The sequence below is a fragment of the Leptonychotes weddellii genome, chromosome 11, assembly GCF_054177405.1.
Source record: "Leptonychotes weddellii isolate Sample4059 chromosome 11, ASM5417740v2, whole genome shotgun sequence".
Classification (NCBI taxonomy): Eukaryota; Metazoa; Chordata; class Mammalia; order Carnivora; family Phocidae; genus Leptonychotes; species Leptonychotes weddellii.
In genome coordinates this window covers 54,727,407-54,753,163 of record NC_138379.1, presented here as the reverse complement: position 1 = coordinate 54,753,163, position 25,757 = coordinate 54,727,407, and the positions used below count along the sequence as shown (strand labels likewise).

The following is a 25,757-nucleotide window of genomic DNA, read 5'->3' as shown; positions in this document are numbered from 1 at the left end:
ACACATTAAAAAATGGGTTAAAAGAACCCTGAAAACCTATGGAGCAGTGACCTAATTGAACAATTAGAATGGGAAATTTAAATATTTTTATTGAAGACATGGTAAGATCATGAAGGGCTTCCTAGCTCATTTGGGTGAATGTATGCTTCACAAGAAAATGAAGAGTGGTAAATGTGGGAACCCCCCTTAAAAAAAAAAAAAGATTTTATGTATTTATTTGTGTGATATAGAGTGAGTGAGAGAGAGCAGGAACAAGGGGTGGGGGTGGGGCAGAGGCAGAGGGAGAAGCAGACTCCCTGACATGGGAGTCAATCCCAGGACTCAAGGATCATGACCTGAGCCGAAGGCAAATGCTTAATTGACTGAGCCACCCAGGTGTCCCAATAAAGAGATTTCTGGACATTGGAGGTTTTTGTTGTTTGTGGTGGTTCTTGTTATCAGCTCTGTATTCCAGGCCTGGGACTACATTTGCAAGTTTGAGTTAAAGGAAATGTGGCTTCTCAAAATACTATCTCTATTCTTTTGAATTAGACTGTATTTATTCCTGAGGCACCTCTGGGTTGAATATTGACCTTGCCTTATGCAGCCAAACTAGAATTGATTATAAGTGCCACCCTATGCTAATCTTATTATGGTTTACTTCCCCAACTCTAACATCTCTCTCTGGGAATGGACAAAGGAGAGGTGCTGACAAGGTTTCCATTGGCACTTTATGAGCTTTCATTTTTCTTTTTTATCAAAATGAATAGAAGAATTAATAAATGTTCTGAATCCTATAGAAGCATACTTCCTCCTGTGCTTTGATTTTGATCACCATTGCTTTCCCAGTCATTTTCCTTTAGATAAGCTGTAACATAGTAACATTCTCCTTAACTTGTAGTCTGGCTGTAGTCAAATCTGTGCAGATTCAGAAAATTCTCTTATCTCCATCTTTAAGCTAAATATCTTTTGAATAGTTTAATGTTTGCTTATGTAGGAATAAGTCATGACTGGGACAGTGTGTTTCAATGACTGATGCCACATGTAAAAGTTGGACTGGTCTAATATGTATTTTCTAATGAATATTTATTTCACTGCTAAATGTCAAAATGTAATCAGTCCTCACAATCCACACAGGATGGCATAGCCATTTTGGAGTCTGGAGATCTTTAATGGAAGGTGAATGAAACTTTGTTTATTCTGATGCAGGTGTAGACCCTAATAACTATCAGGGCTCACAATGACCAAGGTCCATCCTAGAATTTGTTAAAATAGGCAGCAGTTTTATTATGAATCCAGAATTTCATGGTGTGGAGAGCCCATGATTTATATTGGTTGACTGTGACTCATTAGTGGTAGATGAATGAAGAATAAAACAATACTATTTACTGGATCACCATAGTTACTATTTAAAATGAATACATGCACAGATTTGTTTTTTTCAACTTCAGGATATTCTCAAGGTGGTTTTGAATTGCCTAATGCAGAATCCTAAAAAATTAAATCGATGGCTTAGAATTCAAATGAAAAAGTAGGTTTCAGAAAGAGAGCATATAACTTCTCAAAAAAGAAGTTTTGCCTTTTCTATACAGCTTTGCAACTGAAAATCTGTGTTTGGATTCCAGTGACCCTGAACAATAAGGGTGGAAGTGGGCCTTTATTTATTTCACATTGCCTTTCAGATTTCTCTTTAAATTCCCTGTGATGAGTGATTGTCGTTTTTGACGGTCAAATGATGCTTAACGATGAAAACCAGAAAAGGCCTTCACTAGGGTAGTGAAGCCTGTAACATACCCAGGAGCAGATTCTATATAAAGATTTGAAACATGAAGGATAGGGAAGCATGTTAAGAAGAATTCCCAGCTCACAGCAGCTTAGTGGAGAAAAGCTAAGATCACAGTATGGTTAATCTATCTGCCAAAGCACAGTGGCTTTTGCTTCTTGCACCTGAGAGTTATTGGAAACTATAACATTCCAGCATATGTTAGTAGACATTCTCTCTCACCATACCAGGAAGTTATATAATCAGAAAAAGAAGTTGAAAAGAAAATTCTTTGGAGCACTTATGCATACTTCCGAAAATCTCAGACCTAAAAGAGGGACTACTGAGTCAGATGTCAAAGCACGATACTTAAATCAAATATATAACTCTAAGGTGTAGCGTGAGGAGAAACAATTGGATTCCTCCCAGAGAAAGTTCTTTTTCCTGAAAGAGAGCAGAAAAACTGAAAAGAATGGTTCTTGGTCCTTTGAATGTTCCAAGAATGAAGGAGAAACCTTGATCTTAAAATACTTTAAACATTTGGGCGCCTGGGTGGCTCAGTTGGTTAAGTGACTGCCTTCGGCTCAGGTCATGATCCTGGAGTCCCGGGATCGAGTCCCGCATCGGGCTCCCTGCTCAGCAGGGAGTCTGCTTCTCCCTCTGACCCTCCCCCCTCTCATGTGCTCTCTCTCTCTCTCTCATTCTATCTCAAATAAATAAATAAAATCTTAAAAAAAATACTTTAAACATTTTAAACAAACAAACAAACAAACAACACTTCTTGTGATATATTGCAGAGTCTCCTCATATTTCCTTCTCAAAATGAGATCATTCCTTTGTACCATTTAAGAGCTCGAGACACACTTTGCGATGGTGCATAAAAAGCACCTCTATCTCAAGCCTGCATTCTGAGCTTTTATGTCTCATTGCCTGTCACAAGGAAGCTTCCTGAACATTTTAAACTTTTTAAAAACTTCAATTCAATAAAAATGAAGATTTTCCTTTTAGGTCACCATTTCTTCTGGCAGACTGAGTCTAAAATGCACTTTATTTCCCTTTAATTTAACAGCTCCAGCAGCTTTTCCAGTTAAATCGACTGTTCATTATTGAGCCCCATTTATGAAGGGGCTGTGCAGTGCAGTTTAATGAATCCTTGGCACAAAGCTCCCTTTCAGGACTGGGAAAGAATAGGGGCTGTTCAGGCCCTGTAGGGCTGTATGTCAAAGCCAGCCCATAATGCCTGTCAGCCAAGGGCAGAAATTCCCACTGATATAAGAATGTGCAAGAAATCAACTTTCACCACCGACGAGCAGATTAAGACACGATCAGGAAATGAGACTGTAGGTTTAGAACAGTGACACCTGTTTGAACAGAGGGATTTTCCCATCCCTTGATCACTGTGTGCCTGGAGTGGGGGCTGGTAGAAGCAGCAAACAGCCGAGGCCTCAAAGCCTTCCAGGGTCTTCTGAGAGGGGAAGGAAAGACCAAAAGACCATTGCGGGTGGGGGCACCTTTGGGCTAGGTCTTGTGCTAAGTACTTTCACCTTCTTTCTTCTACTTTAATCCTCATAAGAAGCCTATGAAGATTATTTACATGTAGGAGGAGAGGAAACTAAGGCTCACGGGGATTTCATTTCTGGTTCAAGGCTATACTGCTAATTAGCCACTAAATGGCAATGAGGAGATGGAACGGAGGCCTGTCTGGCTCCCGAGTGTCTGTCTTTTCTAGTGCTCTGAAGTGAGGCTCATCAGTAGATTTGGTCCTTTGGAAATATTGAAGTTCTAGTCAGTAGGAAGAGTTAAAAATTTTTAATTTCATGGGATATACATTGATTACCTACTAGGTGCTAGGCATATGTGGTATACATTGGGATTACAGGCATTTGAGCCACGGCATGATGGTATGAAGAGTGGGAGTTATGGGCTTTCTAGAGTGCTAGACAGGCCTGGGTTTGAATCCTAGCGCTGATGATACATAACGTGCATACCTTTCAGACCTGGGAAACCTTGGGAAAGTCCCTCTCACTAAGCCTTGGCTGTGCTGCTCTTTCCCCAGCCTTCACCCCAGCCACACAGTGGTCAAGGGATGGTGGTTCTGGTGACTCTGGTATTGCCAACTACTGTCCTAAGGGTAACACGGTCCAGATGATTTCTACAGAAAGGAATCCTTTGTGTAGATACCATGAGATCCCCTAATTATCAAAATGGCTGTGTGGATTGTTTTTGTCTGTTTGTTATTATATGTAGGCTCCACAACCAGCATGGAGCCCAACACAGGGCTTGATCCCACCACCCTGAGATTGAGACCTGAGGTGAGATCAAGAGTCAGACACTTAACCCACTGAGCCACCCAGACGCCCCATGTGGATTGGTTTTCTTTCAGCATCATGGAGCAGATCAAGCCTGATGAAGTATAATTTTTAAAAAGGTAAAATCATGACTCTCAGGCAAATATAAATGAACCACATGTAAAAGAGTCTATTTAACTCATGAATTAGCAAAGAAACCGTTAAGATGTTATGATTGGTTCAAAGAACATTTCAAAAGCTAGGTATATACTATTGCAATATTACGGTATGTTTACTGGTTACATAAAAACTGAGCTATAAATCTTTGTGGTTCCATGAATAGAAATTATTTGCATATCTACTAGGCAAAACTCTACCAGGTAATAAGTAATTTTACTAAATCTGGAATCTTCAACTATTGGCAAATGGTGAGAAAAATTAAATTCATTACCCTAGACAATCTCTGGGGGGTCTTTGTGCCTGCATAACATTGAAAGAATGCAGGACTCACTTTTTAGCCTCATTTCTAAGTTTTTCATAACTTTTCTGATAAGCCTTATATTTTATAGACAAGTAAATTTGGACCCACCTAGAGAGAGGAAATGATTTTCCCACATCATAGGGAGTCATTGGCAAAGCCAGAACTAAAACCCAGGTCTCCTCTCTCCCTAAAAGTGTTGTCCCACTTTACTGTTGTGGAACCACATAGCAACTCTGTCTCCTCCACTAGAGACCAGAGAAAGAGAGGACTCGCACTTTCCTGATTTCGAAGAGTGAAGAGGCATGTGTTTTCTAGGGCAGCTTTTAAATTGAGATCATTTAAATATAAGAACAAGAAATAAATACTAACTGATCCATTTTACTAAGATACAAAATTAAGAAGTTTATTTTGGGGTTTACCTCTTACTAACAGCACAGAGGTAGTTTGGTTCCTCAGATAGGGATCCCTGGAAACAGATCTTGAAGTGGAGTTGTGTGCTGAAGGTTGATTGAGGGAGACGCTCTTCCCCATCCCTAGGGAAGAGAGGAAGTCAAGATTGGGCAGAAGCTGACCTGCTCTCAGCTTGACTCAAATTGAAGCAAGGTGGTGGGAGGGGCGGGGTCTGGCATTTGTAACCCTGCATCAGCCAATCATTGGTTTCTGGTGCACTTGGGGAAGGATATGACCTTGGGCAAGGCAGTTTCCCTCAGCTGTGGGCAATGCTTGGTGAGAGCTCTAGCTGTCAGCCATTAGCAGACAGTAAAGTCAGCAGCTGGGGAATGGGTTCATCAGCTCCCAGAGGCGATCTGGGCAGAGGATCATGATTTCCAGTATGTCTGATTTCTGTTACAAGGTTAGCTGTAATAAAGAGATTTCGACTCAAGGGCCAAAACTGATGGATTAGTAGTGTCAGGAGTACTATGCTGAGAAATTTCTAAGCTCATCTGGGCTGGATGGAAAGAATGTGAGGATTGATTAGTGATGTCTGTAGGAGAGTGATTCCTGATTCCATGATTCTTCTTGGATTTAATGCTGGTATAGGGTAGGGTGACAACACCATGCAGTTTTCCTAGGACCATCCTGGTTTATGTGTGTGCTTCCAGTGTAATTATTAATAAGTAATGTTACCTTTAATTCTCAAAATGTACTCCCTTGGAAAATCAATGTTATGGTCATCCTAAGAAAGAAATTTTCAATCTTGCCATTCCTGCCTCTCTCTTCTGAAAAGTGCTCCCTTCTCTCTGGACCCTATTTGGGACAAATAGCCTACTATCCTCAGTGCATTTAGACTTTCAAAGACTGGCAGAGAGGGTTTTCTGTAGCAACTTCTGCTTTTGCTTAGCAACACAAAACTCTCCTGAGGCATAGGTGCAAACATCCTAGCAACCTTTCTAGAATAGGCAAAGAGTTGGTGGAGGATGGAGATATGAGGCAAAGTACAGGGAGAATAAAACAAATTACAACCACAGAAAATTATTCTGCTACATGGTAAAGCAGAACTTTGTAGATATAGCTACCATCTGGCCCAGCTAAAGGCATGTTGACCCTGCATTTAAAATCAGAGATTATTTTTCTTTAAAAAAATTTTTTTTAAAGATTTATTTATTTAGGATGCCTGGGCGGCTCAGTTGGTTAAGCGTCTGCCTTTGACTCAGGTCATGATCCCAGGGTCCTGGGATCGAGTGCCACATTGGGCTCCTTGCTCAGTGGGGAGCTGCTGCCTGCCACTCCCCCTGCTTGCATGCTCTCTTTCCCTGACAAATAAATAAATAAAATCTTTTTTTAAAAAGAGAAGGAGAGACAGAGAGCATGCACAGAGGGGCAGGGGAGGAGGCAGAGGGCTAGGGAGAGAGAATCTCAAGCAGACTGTACTTGGTGCAGAGCCTGATGCAGGGCTTGATCTCAGGACCCTGAGATTACAGCCTGAGTGGAAACCAAGAGTCAGATGCTTAACAACTGCCCCACCCAGGTGCCCCTAAAATCAAAGATTCTTAAGTCTGAAAGGGAATGTAGAGATCATCTGTTCATTTTATAGATGAGAGATAGGCCAAGGTTACACTCTAAGTACTTGTAAAGCTGGGATCAGGACACTGGTTCCTTAAATCTCCCAGTCTAGAGCTTCTTCCACTGGACCAGCTTCTGTTCACCAAGGAGAAATTAGCAGAGTCTATAGCAGTGACAACAACATGAAGGAGGCAGCAATTTGGCCTTGGATAAAAGAGAAAAATTGCTCTCAGACCTGGGATGACTTGGCAGAGGGGCTGGCAAGAAAATTGCTATACACAAGAGCATGGGCATTATTTTTCCTCTGTAAACAGAGCATGGCATCAGTTTGGGGGCCAAAGTCTTCTCTGGTGCCAGGAAAGTGACAAGTGATAAAAACTGCTACCATGGACAAGGCAGTGTGCCACATGCCATGGAACACAAAGATAAATAAGCTCCTCTGCTCAGAAATCTCCAGTGGTTCTCTCAGTTTTCATAAAATCAAGTCTAAGCTCCTATTCATAGCGTTTGAGGCACCCTTTCTGATCTTATCTCCCTCTACTCCCTGCCTCACACCCTATATTCCAGCTGCATGGTACTACCACAATTACCCTGATGCTACCCTGCAGTTTTATACCTCCATGTCCTGTCCCATGAGGACTTTTCGAGGATGCCCTTCCCCCCCACCTTCTTAAAGAATTATAGTTACCAAAACTCCTTATCCTTTTTGGCACAACTCAATGGCATCTTCTTTATGAAGCCTTCTTCCCCTTCTGTGCTCCAGTAACAATCTGCTTGTGCCTCTGTTCAAACACTGTCCTAAGGACAGAAGGCATGTCTGTGGCATTTCTCCATACCTAGAGCATGGTGGACCTAGGATACTGCAGGTGCTCAGCAAATGCCTGCTGAATGAATAAACTGACATGACAGTCAGACTCAGATAAGTCGTTGGGAATATGTCTGTTTTCTTAGGACCAGGACTTAATTATGTATCTTTTGGTGCGTAGGATGGTGCCTAGCACATAGTAGGCCCCAAAAGATATTTCTTAAGTGACAGAGATAGTCAAGTACACAAATAGCTGATTCACGGCAGACTGGGCATGGGGACAGTGGATTTAGATTTGAAGCTAGATGCTGTCCGTACCAGCTCTTTGACTATCGGCAAGGTGCCTAAACTCTGTGACTTTAGGTGCCTTCAGTAAAATGGGGATGACATTAACTATCTGAAAGGGTTATTGTGAGGATTAAATGAACACTGAAGGTCCCCGGTATGCTTCAGATGTACAGTGGATGCTCAATAAATGCTTGTGAGCGAATGAATGAATGAAGAAAGAAGTGCCATCAAAGAGATTGAGGTTAAGTATCAGGAAAGCAGGAGGGAAGGAGATAGAGCAGCCTGAGTTGGTGGTAACAAGACCTGGGAGGGCTTTTTGAGAAAGGTTAACATTTGAAAGCAGAATAGGATTCTCAGAAAGTGCAATGGAATTCGTGATACCCTAATTCTGCCACAGAGAAATATAATCTAGTATGTTTTTGGCCACCCCAAATGATATGCCTGACAAAAGTCACTTTAATAATGATGGGGAAAGACCAAACATAGTTTAGTAAAAGAAGCCTTAAGCAGGGGAGTCTGAATTCAGGTTCTCTTTTCATAAAAGTGATTTTGAGGGGTTGGGGGAGGGAGATTGAAAGGTAGGTGTGGAATCCTAAGACTTGAAATCTCCCCCTTAATTCATTTCCTCCTTGATGCTGTCAGGACATGCTTTCCGGAAAGAACAGGCAGGTTTAATGCAATTATGTTGTGTTGGCCCTCCCCAGCTTGGCCATGTGCTAGGCAACTCCAGCTGGCCTCACACAAGAGAAAACAAACTTCAGCTGCCCCTTAGGCCATTGTTTTAGCACTGCGCAGAGAAGTGTTCCAGCGGCTGATCCGAGCTGCTTAAGCTGTTTAATTGAATGAATTCAGCCTCATATAATAGGATCTAGGTCTTTAAGCATTTCTGTCTGGCATACCGGATATTGGGCTGAGGGCTGCTCAAGTTACCCAGGCTTGCTGAGACACTGAGTGTCTCTGGTGTCTGCCCTTGTCACATTCTGGTGTAAACCTCGGTGGGCTCAGAGCAGCCTTATGCTGTGTCCTGATGGATATTGCTCCACACTGATCCAACTGAAGTCTCTAAGAGAGGTACGCACAATCAGGTATTTGAACGAAGTCTGAACAAAAGAAGATTCCACATGCAGGGACTTGTGTAATTTTTCCCATTTTCTTCTTAATGGGAACTGAGCACACATGCATGCCACCATTTCTTTTAAGATATAATTCATATGCCACAAAAATTCACCCTTTTAAAGTGTATGATTCAGTGGTTTTTAGTATATTAACAAAGCTATGCAACCATCACCACTATCTAATTCCAGAACATTTTCATCATCCCCAAAAGAAAACCAATTTTAGATAAATGAAATAAAGTTTTAAAAAATTAATCCTAGATTATAGCAAGAAACACAGCTTTAAAAAGTAATAAAAAGGTTGGGGGGATGGAGTAACTGGGTGATGGACAATAAGGAGAAGGTGATGTAATGAGCACTGGGTATTATATAAGACAGATGAATCACTGACCTCTACCTCTGAAACTAATAATACATTATGTTAATTTAAAGAAAAGTAATGATGAACTCATATGCAGACTTTCACCGAAGTGATTATATCCAGGTCAATAACATTGCTTCAGCTATAGGTCAGATTCTATAATTAGGTAATTTTGCTTATTCTGTATAGAAATTCTGACTCCCAATTATAGCTTGTTGGGAATAACAGCAAATGTTTGTTGGTTCTGTTAGACAGTTCTGGATATTTGGATCAAACAAGGCATCTTATCCATTATATACCCATCAGCCATCCTTTCCCCTTCTTCCCTGCAGACAGAACATTGATCTGTTTGGGTGTTGGGCAGAGATCCCTCCATCTCAGTAAGTGTAGATGCCAAGGCAGCTCCGGGGGTAGATTATAATTGGACTAAACAAAGCAAGGTAGTATCTTTTTCCTTGGTCATTGAGTAGCGTGAGGGTAAGCATGTAATCTAGTTTTGGCTAATGAGATGTTTTTCTGGGAAGGGCTTCCCTTTATGTATAAAATCATAAGGCCTCCTGAGGAAAAGGCCCTTTGACCTTTTGGAATAGTGGTGTGATGTTTGGAAGTGAATCAGCTGTCTTGCAACCATGAGGCACCCAAATAAGGATGACAACTAACACATTAAGGAGGATGGAGCAGAAAAATAAGTCTGGGATCATGGTGGTTAACAACAGCTGAACCAATGCCATAATTTGCTCACATTAGGATCTCTTTCTCTTCTCTATCATCTATCTATCTATCTATCTATCTATCTATCTATCTATCATCATCTACCTACCTACCTACCTATCTGGTTTTCTATGACTATCAGCCCAATTGTAAAGACCTAGAAATTATAAAGAGATTTTTAACTCAACATCCCATCAGATGTTAATTTTACAAGCATAACATACTTGAATATTTTAATTTGGGAATTAATGGTGCATGGACTTCCAATTCTAATTTTAGCTGCATTTGGTTCTAGAAAGTACTTTTTAATACTCCATTGCAGTATGTTGATATAGTTTTGAAATATTTCTCAATAATATGCCTTTAGTTTCTTTCTTGGGTAAGTGAAGAAAATCATCACCTAAAAGGAAAAAATCAGGCTGCTTTAAACCACAGTTCTATTCCTAAATATCCTGTTATCTTATCCTCAACATAAAATAGTCTTGATATCTCAGCTGGAAATTACTGATTAGGCCTGGCTATTCAGGATACTGAATATGTTGCTAAGATAAGGCACTTGAGAAATATCCTTGACATTGTTACAAATTAACATTATAGTGTCATAATTTCTATTTGGAATAAAGTAATTGTGAACTAAATGAAAAAGCTCTTGTAGAATTACTTTTTAAATTTAGATTTTAATGTGTTATTAAAATAGATATGTGCATGGCTTTTAAGGAAAAAAGTATTACGGTTTTCTTCTGCATTATCCCTATTTCTGACTCTCACTTTAAACATTTTTTTAAAAGATTTTATTTATTTATTTGAGAGGGAGAGAGAGAGAGAGAGCGAGCACGAGCAGGGTGATGGGCAGAGGGAGAAGCAGGCTCTCTGCTGAGCAGGGAGCCCAACGCGGGGCTCCATCCCGTGACTCCAGGATCATTACCTGAGCTGAAGGTAGATGCTTAACCGATTGAGCCACCCAGGCGCCCTCTCACTTTAAACACTTAAAAACTATTTCTTCTTTCTATTTTTACCTACATATTTCATAATAATCTTATGTGACAAACATGGAGACGCACTGCCCAGATCCCTCTTCAAGAAAGGACTCATTGCCTAGCTGATGCCAATATGGCAAGTGGTAGTGTTCAGGTGTTAGCTTGTTCAGGCTTCCTCCTCTTCCAAGCTGAGATCACACTCTCATGGAGGTGACCCCTTCAGAAGATGACTGCACAAAGTGGTGACGCAAAGGCCTAGCTACTTCTGCCTAGTGTAGTGCTCCTTTAATGTGTCACCTTAGCTGCAGACATCTCCTGCAGGCTTGCAGAGACTTCTGTCAGATCCACTGAACTGTCTGAGGCCCTCCCTGCTGGACTTGGCTTCCTCTTTCCTTTCAGAGGTCTCAGATCTGCATTGGAGTCTGAAGGCTCTCCTTGTCCAGTTCTGCTTTCTCTTCCTTTTATCTTTTGTGTTACCCCTCAAAAGGCTGCCTCCCCTGAAACTGTTGCTTATAGAACAGTTAGACCTTTTCCACCGGTGGGGTGCTGCCCCTCTAACTTTTCCCAGTCCTCCCCATGTAGCTCCAGCACAAGGTTGGGTTAAATTCATATTCAATGATTATTCTATTATTATGTAAGTATTCTTCACAGTTCATTTATATTTTACTGAAATTTCTTGTGCAGTTTTTTGTTTTACCTGAAGTTAATAACTGCCTTATTTGGGGGGGGGGACTTAGTTTTCTATGTACATTTCACTAATTCTTCCCTAAACACATTAACAGAAGGATAACACCTTCTTAGAGAATTTAGAATGCTTTCGATTGCAAGTAGCATCATGCCCAACTAACAGTAGCCTAAACAAGAGGTTTATTATCTCACTCTTTTTCTTTTAATTTTATTTATTTATTTATTTATTTATTTAATTTGAGAGAGAGAGAGCACAGAGGGAGAGAGAGAGGAAGAAGCAGACTCCCCGCTGAGAGGAGAGCCCCATGCAAGGCTTAATCCCAGGACCCTGAGATCATGACCTGAACCAAAGGCAGGTGCTTAACCAACTGAGCCACCCAGGCGCCCCTATTATCTCACTCTTAAAGAAGTCTTAAAAAAAAAAAAAAAGGGCGTCTGCCCTGTACAAAAAATAAAAATGGTGCCTGGGTGGCTCAGTCAGTTAAGCGTCTGGCTTCAGCTCAGGTCATGATCCCGGGGTCCTGGGATCCAGTCCCGCATTGGGCTCCCTGCTCAGCGGGAAGCCTGCTTCTCCCACTTCCCCTCCCCCCACCATGCTCACTCTTTCTCTTTCTCTCTCTCGCAAAAATAAATAAATAAAACCTTAAAGAAAAGAAGTCTGTAGATAGGGAGTTTGAGGGTTGGTTAATTCAGTGACATTATATAATGTCATTGAGGATCCTGGTGCTTTTCACATTTCTGGTCTGCCAACCTCAGCATGTTGATTTTTCTTTTTTAGGCTTTCCCCCTCATGGTTATAAGATGCCTGCCATAGCTCCGAGTATCACTTATAAATGAACAAAGGCACGAAGGGGAACATTTCTTCCTCTCTCTTTCCTTTTTCTCCTTTTATCTTTCTTTTTGATACATGGGAAAGGGGGGACTTTCTAGAATCCCAAGAGTAATTTCTCCTAATGTCTCATTGGCCAACATTGGATCTCAAGTCATGCTGTAGTTAAAAGGGAGGTAACAATTGTCTGTCATATTCAGCTTCCACAGGAGTAGGTGGGCTCTGTCAGGTAAGAATAAGTGTGGGGTTGGGGCGCCTGGGTGGCTCAGTCATTAAGCGTCTGCCTTCAGCTCGGGTCATGATCCCGGGGTCCTGGGATCGAGCCCCGCATCGGGCTCTCTGCTCAGCGGGGAGCCTGCTTCTCCCTCTCCCACTCTGCCTGCTTGTGTTCCCTCTCTCACTGTCTCTCTCTGTCAAATAAATAAATAAAATCTTAAAAAAAAAAAAAGAATAAGTGTGGGGTATTGAAAGCAGCGAGGGTATCTGCCACCTCCCACCATTATGCTCAAATACCTAAGTATATCTATTACTTTCATTTATTTTTCTTGGAGACATCCCCTCCTCCAGGAATTCTCCATTCTCCTGTTTCAATTTGGATTGATTGTCATCACTCAGCCTGCTATATGGTTATTATTGTGATACTTCTCTTGGTCATCATCCAGGGAATTCTATTGATTCTATCTCATGATGGATCCCCTGTTTTCTGGATACTCTTTTCTTCTATTTTTTTTCATGAAGCACATTATTCAGTGGTTCCTTGAGAAAAGTTTCTTGAGAGACAATTTTATAAGGTATTATATGTCTGAATATGTTGCTATTCTACACTCACGCTTGAGTGATTACTAGGTTTGGTATAGAATTCTAAGTAGGAAATAATTTTCTGTAAGATTTTTAAGATCATTGCTCCATTGTTTTCCAAGTCCCAGTGTGGTTAATGAGAGGTCTGATCTTCTTCTTTTTTTTTTTTAGAAAGAGAGAGAGCGAGAGAGAGTGCAAACGGTGGAGCGGGGAGGTGCAGAGGGAGAGGAGAGAGAATCTTAGCAGGCTTCACGGGCTCAGAGCAGAGCTCAGTGTGGGGCTGGATCTCACAACCACAAGATCATGACCTGAGCTGAAATGATGAAACCTTAACTGACTGAGCCACGCAGGTGCCCCTAGGTCTGATGTTATTCTGATTCCATTTTTGTTTTTATTTATTTTATTTTATTTATTTATTTTTAAAAGATTTTGTTTATTTATTTGACAGAGAGAGAGTGCACAAGCAGGAGGAGAGGCAGGTAGAGGGAGAGGGAGAAGCAAGTTCCCTGCTGAGCAGGGAGCCCAATGTAGGACTCGATCCCAGGAACTTGGGATCATGACCTGAGCTGAAGGCAGATGCTTAACTGACTGAGCCACCCAGGCACCGTTTTTATTTTTTGTACGTGATGTTTATTTTTCCCTAGAGTCCTTTATTCCTTGATATTCTAAAAATTTATAATGTGCTTTGGTGTGCGTCTTTTTCTTCTCCATTTTGTCTTTTCTCTTTTCTGAAATTCCTCTAGGCTTAATGTTGAACATCTCTGACTTTTTTTTCTTACTAGGAGATTTCCTCAACTTTATCTTCCAATCCTTCTATTGAGTTTTAAAAATGTATTACCACAAATTTCTAAGAGCTCATCTTTATTTTTGATTCCCCTCCCTTTTTTGGTATCATCTAATTCTTGTTTCATGATTGCAATATTTTCTCTTGTATCTTTAATCTTATTTTATTTCTTTTAATTATAATTTATATGGAAGTTTTCCTTTGTTCTTTGCAATGTCAGTTTCCTCTGGATTATCATCCCCCAGGGTTTTTGTTTTGTTTGTCTCTGACATCCATGTTGAAGATGTTGCCAAAATATCTGATGAAACTTGGATGACTATTTTTTTTTATAGATTTTTTTTATTTATATATTTGACAGAAAGAGACACAGCGAGAAAGGGAACACAAGCAGGGGGAATGGGAGAGGGAAAAGCAGGCTTCCTGACGAGCAGGGATCCCGATGTGGGGCTCGATCCCAGGACCCTGGGATCATGACCTGAGCCGAAGGCAGACGCTTAACGACTGAGCCACCCAGGCGCCCCTTGGATGACTATTTTTAAGAGTGGATAACTAAAAAGCTTACTGGAAATCCATCCAATTTTTTCTCATGTACTATAAACCCTTCAGAGAAGACTACTCCAATATCCTGATTGAGGAGTAGATAACCTGCTGCAAAAATTCTAGAAACTGACTGATAATGTTGAGGGTCATTATTCATAATGTGGAACCTCATTTAATCCTCTGTTTTCAGGACGATATCTCATTGCTCACTCTCCATTGCACAAGGAATGCCCTAGACTGGAAACATTCTGGTTCTGATTCCATAGGAAATAAAAACGTTGTTTCCAAATCCAATTGGAAGAGAGGTTGTTTTGTGGCTGCATGAGATGGGGAAGAGATCTCAGAGCCTAACTGCTTCTTACACAGGCTTTCAACCAATTCTCCTACTTTCAATCTCCCTCCTCACTCTTGCTTTCTCAAATACTGAAGCTTTCCTGGGTTCTGTGGCCCAAATCAGCTAGTTTCCAAATTTCTTCTTCCTTTTTCTTTTCTTTTGCAGTGTTTTATAAATTATTATACTCACAGATACATTTATGCCAGCGTATACATTTTGTATTCTCATTTGTCTCATTCACTATATATAATATATAATGTTTTTAATATTTTTCTCACTAATTTAGTACTGCAAAAACTGATTTGAAGCTGTTGATCTACTTTCATAAATTTGAGATCCAGATGTGTACTATATTAATAACGAAGAGAATGAAAATGTAACCAACAAAAACTGTAATGTGTAAATTACATAAAAATGAAGTGAAAAGCACATCTGTTAACTGATTGGTCACATAATTTAGCTGGAACAAACATATGCAGTCCTTGTAATACATGTGTAGTCACTAGGATGTGATTATAAAGAATAAATTGTGATTTCTATGAAAGTCATAATTTTTAATTTAAAAATTTATAGAGTATATGTGCACAAAATGGTTTCAGCTCTTTTTCCTTTGAAATCACTGGGGATCACCTGAGCAATCAATCTTTGATGACAAGCACGGGATGGAGGGCACAGTTTAGGAAACACTGACTTAGTAGGGATCGTCTAGGGAGAATCTAATGTTGATTTTATGCATGTACTGCTACCCAGGTTTAGCAATATTCTGGAAAGCTCATAGCATTTTTTTAAAAATTGGACAAATAGAGATTAGTAGGATGCTTCCCCATTTGCAAAGTGCTTTCACATCCATGATCTCATTTGAAGTGGCAGGGCAGGGATTATCTTGCTCAAGAGATATTTCCAAGGTGTTCAGTTAGAATGAAGGCTTTCTGATTAGTTGCTTTGAAAGATTTATTGGAATGTGGGGCTATTCTTCTACAGTGAAGACTATTATTTAACAAATAGCCCATGAAACTTGTCCCATAACAAACCATCCCAAAACTTACTGGCTTAGACCCAAAATTTATTATTTCATACGGTTGTATCGGTTGGCAATGTGAATGGTTCTTTTGCAGGTCTTTCCTGGAACCTCTCACGTGACTTCAGTTATCTGATGACATAACTGGGTTTGGAGGGTGCAAAATGGCCTCACTGACATGTCTCGCAGTGCTGGCTGTCATCAGGGGTAACTTGATTCTCCTGGGATTGTTCATAGTGTGGGGTCTCAGTGTTCCAAGAGTATGAAAGTGGAACTGCCAAATCTCTTAAGTTGAAAGTTGCAAAGGCTGGAACTTGTGTACTGTTTCTAGCACAGATTTAAGGTGTGGAGAAATAAACTCCATGGGAAGAGTTCCAATGTCACATTGCAAAGGGGTTGGGAACCAGGGATCAGTGATTCACTGGGGCCATTCTCTTTTTTTTTTTTTTCCTTTTACTAAGTAGACTCCATGCTGGGCTTGGAGCCCAATATGGGGCTTGAACTCATGACCCTGAAATTGAGACCTGAGCTGAGATCAAGAGCCAGACACTTTTTTTTTTTTTTGAAGATTTTATTTATTTATTTGACAGAGAGAGGCACAGCGAGAGAGGGAACACAAGCAGGGGGAGTGGGAGAGGGAGAAGCAGGCTTCCCACTGAGCAGGGAGCCTGATGCGGGGCTTGATCCCAGGACCCTGAGATCATGACCTGAGCCGAAGGCAGACGCTTAATGACTGAGCCACCCAGGCACCCCAAGAGTCGGACACTTAACCAACCCATCCAGGCGCCCCGGGGCCATTCTTATAATAATCAACCACAGCTATTGTGTATGAAGATTGTTCACCCCATTTTACATTTCCCTCTTCATGAGAACTTTTGAAACAAATACCTGACTGGCTCTAGTATGGAGGATTCTTCTCTTTATCCTAAGCAATCCATAACTACACTGATATTATGAAAGGAGCACCAGACCAGTAGTTAGTAGATCTTGGTTTTTCATTGAAGCTATTCATTGTAGCACTGTTTGTAATATAAAAGACCTGCAAGAACCCCAACTAAGTTAATCATAAAAGCACTGGTTGAATAAACTGTGGTAGATTCACTCAGTGGAATATTACACAACTATAAAAGAAAACGAATGAAGATATATTATTGTTAAGTGAAAAAAAACAAGGTAGAGGAGGGGTGCCCAGGTGGCTCAGGGTTAAGTGTCTGCCTTCGGCTCAGGTCTTGATCCTGGAGTCCTGGGATCAAGCCCCGAGTTGGGCTCCCTGCTCAACGGGAGCCTGCTTTTCCCTCTCCTCCCTGCTTGTGCTCTCTCTCGCTATCTCTGTCACTAACTGTCTCTCTCTCAAATAAATAAATAAAATCTTTAAAAAAAAAAACAAGGTAGAGGAAAGCATGTATAATAAAAATATGATTATCTAACAAAGAATAAGACTGAACCCAAACAAAACAACAACGATTACTTATAGGAAGAGGGGAGAAAATAGGGTAGAGGGGCTACAATGGAAGCTAGCCCTTCCTGAATATGTCTTGTGGTGTAGTTGTAACTTTGAAACCACGTAAATTTTTAAAGATTCTAAAACAAAATTAAAGATTTATAAAGCAATTTTATATAAAATGAAGTAAAACAAGTGAACCTAACTTTTTGTTGAATTGGTGGCATAACCACATAGGATTTTTTTTAAAAGATTTTATTTATTTGTCAGAGAGAGAGCACAAGCAGGGGGAGCAGCAGGGGCAGAGGGAGAAGCAGGCTCCCTGCTGAGCAAGGAGCCTGATGTGGGACTCGATCCCAGGACCCTGGGATCCTGACCTGAGCTGAAGGCAGCCGCTTAACCCACATAGGATTTTTGAAGTGAATTTAAAACGTAGTAATTGGACTGTTCCTCACTAGTGGGATGTTTGGAGGACAAAAGGATGGCAAAAAAAAAAAAAAAAAAAGAAGGAAAGAGAAAGAATTGTTTGTAGTAATTACATGATTAGTAAAAATATTGGCATTGTTATTATGAAAGTATTATACATATTGTAGCATATATTCTATAGTGTGTGTGTGCATGCACACTACAGCATAAGATCAAACATGAATCTGATCAAGACTCTACATCTACTTCCCATTTACAGGAAACGAGCCAGAGAAACATGTTAAATGACACTGTGGAGGTGGATGCAACTAACCAAGTTCAGAATGTGGAAAAGATGACAAGGCAATGACTAGTTTCTTCAATAAACCAATTGCAGAGAACACACAAAAATGGAGGCAATATAGATTAAAAGAGATCAAGAGATGTACCAAACCAATTCTTTGCTATTTCTTCCATTGAGGGTTGGATTCTAATTTCCCTCCCCTTGAATCTGAGCTGGCTTTAGTGACTTGCTTCACCAGTAGAATGTAGTGAAAATGACATCCTGGAAATTCTGGGACTATTTCATAAGAAGCCTGGGAGTTGCCAGATGGGGCCACTTGCAGCACTATCTCTGGGATTCCTGAGCCTCCATGTAGGAAGTTTGAGTACTCTTAGATCGGTATGTTGCAGAGGCCAGAATATATAGGCCCAGGGGCAGTCATATGAATGACACCATCTTGGATCCTCCAGACCAACCATAGTCGATGTGGAACGGACCAGAAGGATTACTCAGCCAAGTATTGCTCAAATTACTAATCTATAATATGGTGAGATATAATAAAATGTCGTTTGTTTTTAGCTACTCAGTTTAGGAGTAGTTTGCTCTACAATTATAGATAACTGAATAACAGCTAATATTTTAAGAGGGACATTAAGATCTAGTGTTAGTAGAATGTGGTTTGCAGGAGGAAAGGATGAGGAAGAAAACAAGAAATACGTTTTTGGGTGTGCACAATTTGTGAGGTAATGTTATTTCATGATGAAAATGATACTTAATAAATAGTGTGGTGAAACTGAGGAATTGATTTCTTTTATTTGAGGTTTCAAAAATAGCTATGGGAAATTGGTATGGGGGGAAGAGAGAGAGAGAGATGCATAATTATTTTTCCCTTTATGAATGTGCATTCCTGACATCTCTGAGGACGAAGATTGTCCTGCAGGGAGTATGATTAAAGTTACAAAGAGGAAAACAAAATAAGTAAGTCAGCTCTTGATCCTGCTGCTATATTTACCCACAAGAAAGGAGGCCGCTCTCAGGTGGGCTTTTGTCTAAGTAATGTCCTGAAATCCAAGTGTAAAAGAACAATATGAAATCTCAATTCTCCCAAACGGTTTGGGGCAGTTCAGCCCTTGAGCCCCTGGGGGGCTTGGTTCCCAAGGAGACTAATCCCACTTGCTTAGCATTAGGTATCACTGGGGCAAAAGAGCTCTAGTTTGAAGCTCTGCAGAGAGGCCCTCGTGCAGGCTGGAGCTGGGTCCCTCTGCCCCATAGGATGTGAAACGTATTGATGTTGAAGTCATTCAAGTGAGTGTGGCTCACTCAGGGTGTAGGAGGAGGGGCCGATGGGCCTGGCAGGAGCTGGCCACTGACTGCTGAAACTAATTTCACCCCAGATAGAGCTCTTCCCCAAAGGAAAGTAGATCAAGGGGGAAAGCATCTGAGACCATGAGGTGGGGTCTCCATGTACAATTTAGTTGGATATTGGAAGCTCTAAGGATTTATTTTGGCCTCAGGTACTAGTTATTTCAAGTACAAGTTGTTCTTTGTTGCCTTATTATCTGTAGTTTTCCATAAATACCCTTACTTTCATATGACCATGCCTCTGCCCAGGCTGTTCCCACAGATATGGCTTGCTTGCTCGGTACACTCGAATGCATCATTTAAATCTTAGCTCAAATGCTACCTGCCTATGCAGGCTTCCCTGCCATTTCTGAGCAGACTTGAGGGTCCTCTGATCCCATCAATTATTGCACCTTTAAGTTACTTCCACTGAGGCATGTACTGCATTGTATTATAATGACTTGTTTGCATGTCTGTCTTTCCATCAGGAAAGATAGAGATCATGGCTTCTTATCTCTGTATTTCCCAGTCCTAGCTCCAATACTGTTGGTGTCAATAATGTCTGAATGAATAAGTGACTAGATGGATATTTTATGTATAAGGATCAATTTTGTGAATCAGGCTACAGAATTTCTAAGCCATGAATATCTTATATGTATGTACATAGAGAGCTTTATGGTTGACAAAGAACTTCCTCTTGCATTAGCTCATTGATTTTCACAATAGCCTTATCAAATAGGTTCACACTGTTATTCCCATATTATAGATGGAAACATTGGGCTTTTCTATAATCAGTTGGATAATAAAAGGCAGGATTGGACTCCAGTCTTCATCTCAGGCTCTAATTTTAGCTCTCCCTCTGCTACATTAGATTGCCTTTTTCTAAGTTTCTACAGCCTTCAAGTGGAGCTGCTCTCTTGCATTTGAAAATAGTCACTTTGTTGGGGGAAAGGACAGATGATGCTAATTTTATAGAGTGATGTGTTGGTAAGGAACTGGTGAGGCCTAAGGAATCAAGAACATGGATATTTGTTGAGCCCCTATTTCATGCCAGGAACTTTCATATGCACCAACTCACAAAATCTTTGAGGAGTTGAAATTATCTTTATTGTACAGATGAGAAAAGTAAGACTCAGAGGTATTATTTGTTATGTCATGTGATTCTCACAAAGACTCTGAGAACAGTTATAACCATTCCCATTTTTCAGATAAGGAAACTGAGCCTTGGGAAGATGAACTGACTGGTCCAAGAACCCACTAGCAAGTGAAAGGCCAGAATTTGAACCTGTCCTCATCTAACTCCAAAACAACTCTGAGCTTAAAACTCCAAAGGTCTGGAAATGAAGAGACTTTTACATATGACACCCTTAATATTCTATTTATTTTGAATATGATTATGTTAGGGCTTAGTTAACTCTCTGCAGATTAAGAGAGATTTTTCAGACTAAAGATAACAATTAAATGTAAAGTCCTATGCAATCTGTGTCTGGGGATTTGTAAGACCTGCTCAGTTAAAAGAAGGTGAAAAAAAGAGTGCTCTTAGCTGCCAGACATGGAGGCCTATGGAATGGTCCTGTCAAAAAGGGGAAGGAAAGTGCTGACATCCACATCTGACAGGTGAGAAACACAACTCAGTAACAGGCTCACACAATTTTCTTAGTGCAAATGTCACCAAGAGTAAAACAGATAGTCCAGTGATCGAAGACAAAATCCTGAGTGTAACTCTAATGAAAGGTACATTATAATTGAGCCACCTTAATTAAAAAAAATAAAAAGTTTGATTCAGCTATGTTGGCTTAGGAAGTGTCTACTTCATCTCCTAAATGGAGAGTGCTCATCTGGGTTCTCTTCTTTGATAAGTCTGTGCCTTCAGGGTGCTCAAAAATCATTTTGCTACATCCTGAAAAATGAGGCTTAAAGAAAAGAGTTTCATAAGAGATGGTCTGCATCTCCCTGAGGCAGACTCTGCATCTAAACTATCATAACTTACTTATTTGTTTATTTTTAAAGATTTATTCATTTATTTGGGGGGGAGGGGCAGAGGGAAAGGGAGAGAGAGAATCTCAAGCAGACTCCCTGCTGAGGCGGGAGCTCAATCTCACAATCCTGAGATCATGACCTGAGCTGAAATCAAGAGTCAGTCACTTAACCGACTGAGCCACCCTGGTGCCCCTATCATAACTTATTTAGAGAACACTTTATCACACACCTTATATGTCTTTTCTATCACTGTGTGTTCATATATGTGATCTCACTGAATCCTCATGAACACCCTGTGACAGAAAAGACATAAGGGAATATAGTCACCTTCTTGTGTTTTAGAGAAATAAGGGTGAATACTCATCACAGGGTATGCAAGAGTCAACAGATAAGGATTTTTCACAGGATGTTTCCTTTAAATATGACAGGTGCCCATAAGGTGGGCGACCCTTACCTGCATTTAATGTGAGTAAATTAAGGCAGAGAGAGGTTGGCTGGTTTGGCCAAAGCCATGTATTTATCAGAATATGGATTTTAACCCAAATCACAGAGCTACTGAGTGGTGGAGCTAAGACAGAATGGGGAACAGACACGTCTTCTCTGAATCATCTTCCGTGGTCTACAATATTGCTCATTTTTTCTATCCCAAGAGGATCGCCCAGGTGAAACCGGATCCAAGTGAACTTCAGGGTGATCCTTGAAATGCAACAGAAGTTCCAGAAGGACAACTTAAATGGCATGACAAGTAGGGGAGAGGTTCCCATCCATATTTTGTCCTAAGATGCTGTAAGTTTTATACACACATAGGGTTCTCTCTCAAGCACCAGCTGGCTTAGGGTAGTGACTCCATTCTCCTTTGCCTCCTGCTGTCTCTCTACAATATTAAAAGATAGGCCCAGTGCTTGCCTCGGTTTACTATAAGCTAATTGTTATTTGTAACAATAGAAAGAAGAGTATAATAGAAATAGGGTAGAAGAAGGATTACCGGTCTTGAGAGTCCTGTGGAAACTCCAATTAGAGCCTTAGGAGCAGGTCTATAGCTTGAAGACACATTAGTTGCCTTCTCTCATCATATAGATGAAGAGGAAAGGGCCAAGTCAAAGCACAAATTCTGTCAAGGACTTAGGAATGGCTTTGGAGTTGAACTGGACTGAATATGGCTTAGGCCAACTCACCGAACCCTCTGAGGCTGCTTCTTCATTTGTTAGATGGTGATAATAATATGCACTTATTATTAATAAGGGATATTGTTCAAAAATGAAATGTGATAATGTACACACAGCGCCTGGCATAAGCAAGCCCCCAATACCTGGTGGCTATTATTGTTACCAGAGCAGGGGGCTGAACACACCTCCTTGGACTCTTGCCTTCTCAGCCTCAGGGAGAGTCTCCCGCGCCAGAGCGTGGTGGTACAGGAGCTGGAGTTTGAGGCCAGGCCATCTTATCCTCGCCTCGTGCTGCTGCAGCTAGCCAACAGAAACGCCGCAGGGAAACGAAGGGGTTAAAGTGATGAGCTTGAGAAAGCCCTGAAAGCTGGAAAAACGCCCTCCCTCCCCCCAACGCCCCCGGCCTGGCTAAGTAAGCCCCTCCCCTTCGCCACCGGGGCGGTAGCCTTGCACTCCCTCCCTCCGCCCCTCGCTTACAAGACCTAATGAGCTCCCCCGCGAGGCCAGCAGCGAGCCCGGCCCCGAGCGAGGAGGCTGCGCCGCGCGCGCCGCGCCAGGGCGGGAGCCGGGCCTGGGTCGCGGGCGGGAATCGGCCAGGGGCGCACCAGCCGCGCGGCGGGCCGCCTGGGAGTCGCGGCGATGGCGGTGCAGGCGGCGCTCCTCAGCACGCACCCCTTCGTCCCCTTCGGCTTCGGGGGCTCCCCGGACGGGCTGGGGGGCGCCTTCGGAGCCCTGGACAAGGGCTGCTGTTTCGAGGATGATGAGACCGGGACACCAGCGGGCGCGCTGCTGGCCGGCGCCGAGGGCGGGGACGTGCGCGAGGCCACCCGCGACCTGCTCAGCTTCATCGACTCGGCGTCCAGCAACATCAAGCTGGCATTGGACAAGCCCGGCAAGTCGAAGCGGAAGGTGAACCACCGCAAGTACCTGCAGAAGCAGATCAAGCGCTGCAGCGGCCTCATGGGCGCCGCGCCCCCCGGCCCGCCCTCTCCAGGCGCAGCGGACGCGCCGGCCAAGCGGCACCCAGCCGCCCCCGGCGCCCAGACCGTCGCGGTCCCGCCCCATGGCAAGGCTGCCCCCCGGCGGGAGGCGTCTCAGGCCGCGGCTGCCGCCAGCCTGCAGAGCCGGAGCCTGGCCGCACTCTTCGACTCGCTGCGCCACGTCCCCGGGGGCGACGAGCGGGCCAGGGGTTCGGTGGCGGCGCCCGTGGCCGGGCTCGGTGGAGCGGGCGCTGTGGGCTCGGGAGGGGACGCGGCCGGCCCCGCGGGAGGTACGGCCGTCCCCGGCGCCAGGAAGGTCCCGTTGCGGGCCCGCAACCTGCCGCCGTCCTTCTTCACCGAGCCGTCCCGGGCGGGAGGCGGTGGCTGCGGACCGTCGGGGCCCGGCGTGAGCTTGGGCGACTTGGAGAAGGGCGCGGAAGCCGTGGAGTTCTTCGAGCTGCTGGGGCCGGACTACGGCGTCGGCACCGAGGCGAGTGTCTTGCTCGCCGCGGAGCCTCTCGATGTGTTTCCCACGGGAGCCGCCGTCCTGCGGGGCCCCCCGGAGCTGGAGCCCGGTCTCTTTGAGCCGCCACCCGCGATGGTGGGGAGCCTACTGTACTCCGAGTCCTGGAGCGCCCCGGGCTGCCCCCCGACCAAGAAGCCGCCCCTGGCCGCCCCCCGCGGCGGCTTGACCTTGAACGAGCCCTTGCGCTCCCTGTACCCCTCTGCGGCGGACTCTCCCGGCGGAGAGGACGCGCCCGGCCTTTTGGCGTCTTTCGCCCCCTTCTTCTCAGACTGCGCACTGCCCCCGCCCCCGCCACCGCCGCCGCATCAGGTGTCCTATGATTACAGCGCGGGCTACAGCCGCACGGCTTACTCCAGCCTCTGGAGACCGGACGGCGTTTGGGAAGGGGCGCCCGGGGAGGAGGGGGCGCACCGGGACTGAGGGAGAGGTACTGTTGCCTGTTTGCGACTGCTGTGGGGAGCTCCCGCCTCCGGGTTTCTCCTAAGCCTAAGAACGATAGGAAAGTGCACGTGGAGATGAAACGGGATTTTAAAATATTCAATTAATAAAAGAAACTTAAAAAAAAAAAATGAAGAGGAGTTGGGGGGGTTGTTTTAATCACAGCCTCAAGTGTTAAAAAAAAACAAAAACAAAAACGAAAAAAGCCGTTGGTAGGTTCTTCCTGGACCAGACAAGCAAGAAACCACGCCGGGCTTTGGGGAATGGGGTGGGGATGGTGGAAGGGACAAGGGGTGGCTTCTGTAGCCACCTGACCCTTCTACAACTTTTCAGCAAAAGGTCAGTGTGTTCAGTGTAATTGCCCCATCCAAACAGTGCGCTGGTTCCTCCCTTTCCTTCCCTTTTGAGTGCATTATGAATTAAAGCCTCTATTGAAAAGACTGGAGCGAAGATACGTTATTGATTGGGGTGTTTTCTTAGAGGACGGTTTTCGGTATGGTCTCCTTGCCTTGCGAGGTGAGAGTGGTATTGAGGACAGGAGGTCAGTGGCCCACTGCTGACCTCTGTGCGCTGATCCTTTTGCGTGCGACTCTTCTCTGACACTCAGTGTTCTCTGCTCCCTTCCTCTTCCATCTCATACTTCTATTTCTTTCCACTCTCACCAGTGCTGTTGCTTACTTTCCTTCTCTTTCTATGGTCTCCTGTTGCTCTCTCTTGATATTTTTTTCTTTCAGCTTTTCTTTATGTAGGAGGTTTAAATTTGGCAAACCTCGGGGTCCATTTCTCTTCTTTTCCCGTTCTTCAGCCACTTTGCTAAGGTGGCACTGGGCAAGTTACAATATCTTTGTATCTAAATTTCCTTATTTGAGAGGAAGGGGATAATATTCCTTCTCTTATCTCTTTATAGGTTGTTGGGTAGCTCAGAGGGGAAATACATAAAACTCCTTGGGGCTGCTTCATTGGTTTTGCAGGTATCCATATTTTATATACATGTATCAATAGTTTATACAGATGGAAGCCATTAGGATTGTGAGTCTCATGCTCTTTTTTGGCCTATGCCTGGTGATTGCCCTTTCCCTTACAAGCTGTAAATGCTATTTACCCTTTCTCCTTCTGTTCCACTCCCCACCCCACACCCCCTTGCTTGGTTTCTGCCTCCCTGTGTGTCCTCACTCCCTATACTCACACTCTCCCCGTGGAAGGGAATGGTGAGGGTATGAGTTTCCTAAGGAGTCTCTATTCCCTAAATAGCAGGGTTGATGAATGGAATTTGAAGGGCCCGGAAGAGTCCGATCTGTTATCTGAGAGAGATTTGGGGGAAAAGTCAGATAAATGTTTTAACCAGCCATAATGTGGCAGAGAGAACAGATGATGTCATCGGTGTGGTTGAGGGGCAGAGAAGGAAAGACTGGGTGGGGAGGGAAGCAGCTGGAAAG

At 43.1% G+C, this 25,757-nt stretch overlaps 1 protein-coding gene and 1 long non-coding RNA gene across 3 annotated transcripts in view; both read left to right on the top strand.

The window, feature by feature from the left end:
• Window positions 1-18,691, top strand: part of LOC145716234 (uncharacterized) — a 26,469-nt gene extending 7,778 nt beyond the window's left edge. For both annotated transcript variants that reach the window (XR_014138781.1, XR_014138782.1), the window contains one exon: window positions 17,888-18,691. This is a non-coding gene — a long non-coding RNA (uncharacterized LOC145716234). The remainder of the gene's footprint in view (window positions 1-17,887) is intronic.
• A 4,191-nt stretch (window positions 18,692-22,882) lies between these two features.
• FAM181B (family with sequence similarity 181 member B) lies at window positions 22,883-24,759 on the top strand. The gene has a single exon (XM_006747568.3). The coding sequence runs from the start codon at window positions 23,017-23,019 to the stop codon at window positions 24,301-24,303; it is 1,287 nt and encodes a 428-aa protein (XP_006747631.1). The 5' UTR covers window positions 22,883-23,016; the 3' UTR covers window positions 24,304-24,759.
• Window positions 24,760-25,757: the final 998 nt, after the last annotated feature.

Bases quoted from the DNA above. Each gene is read 5' to 3' on its own strand.
- FAM181B (XM_006747568.3), top strand. From the start codon at position 23,017: ATGGCGGTGCAGGCGGCGCTCCTCAGCACGCACCCCTTCGTCCCCTTC.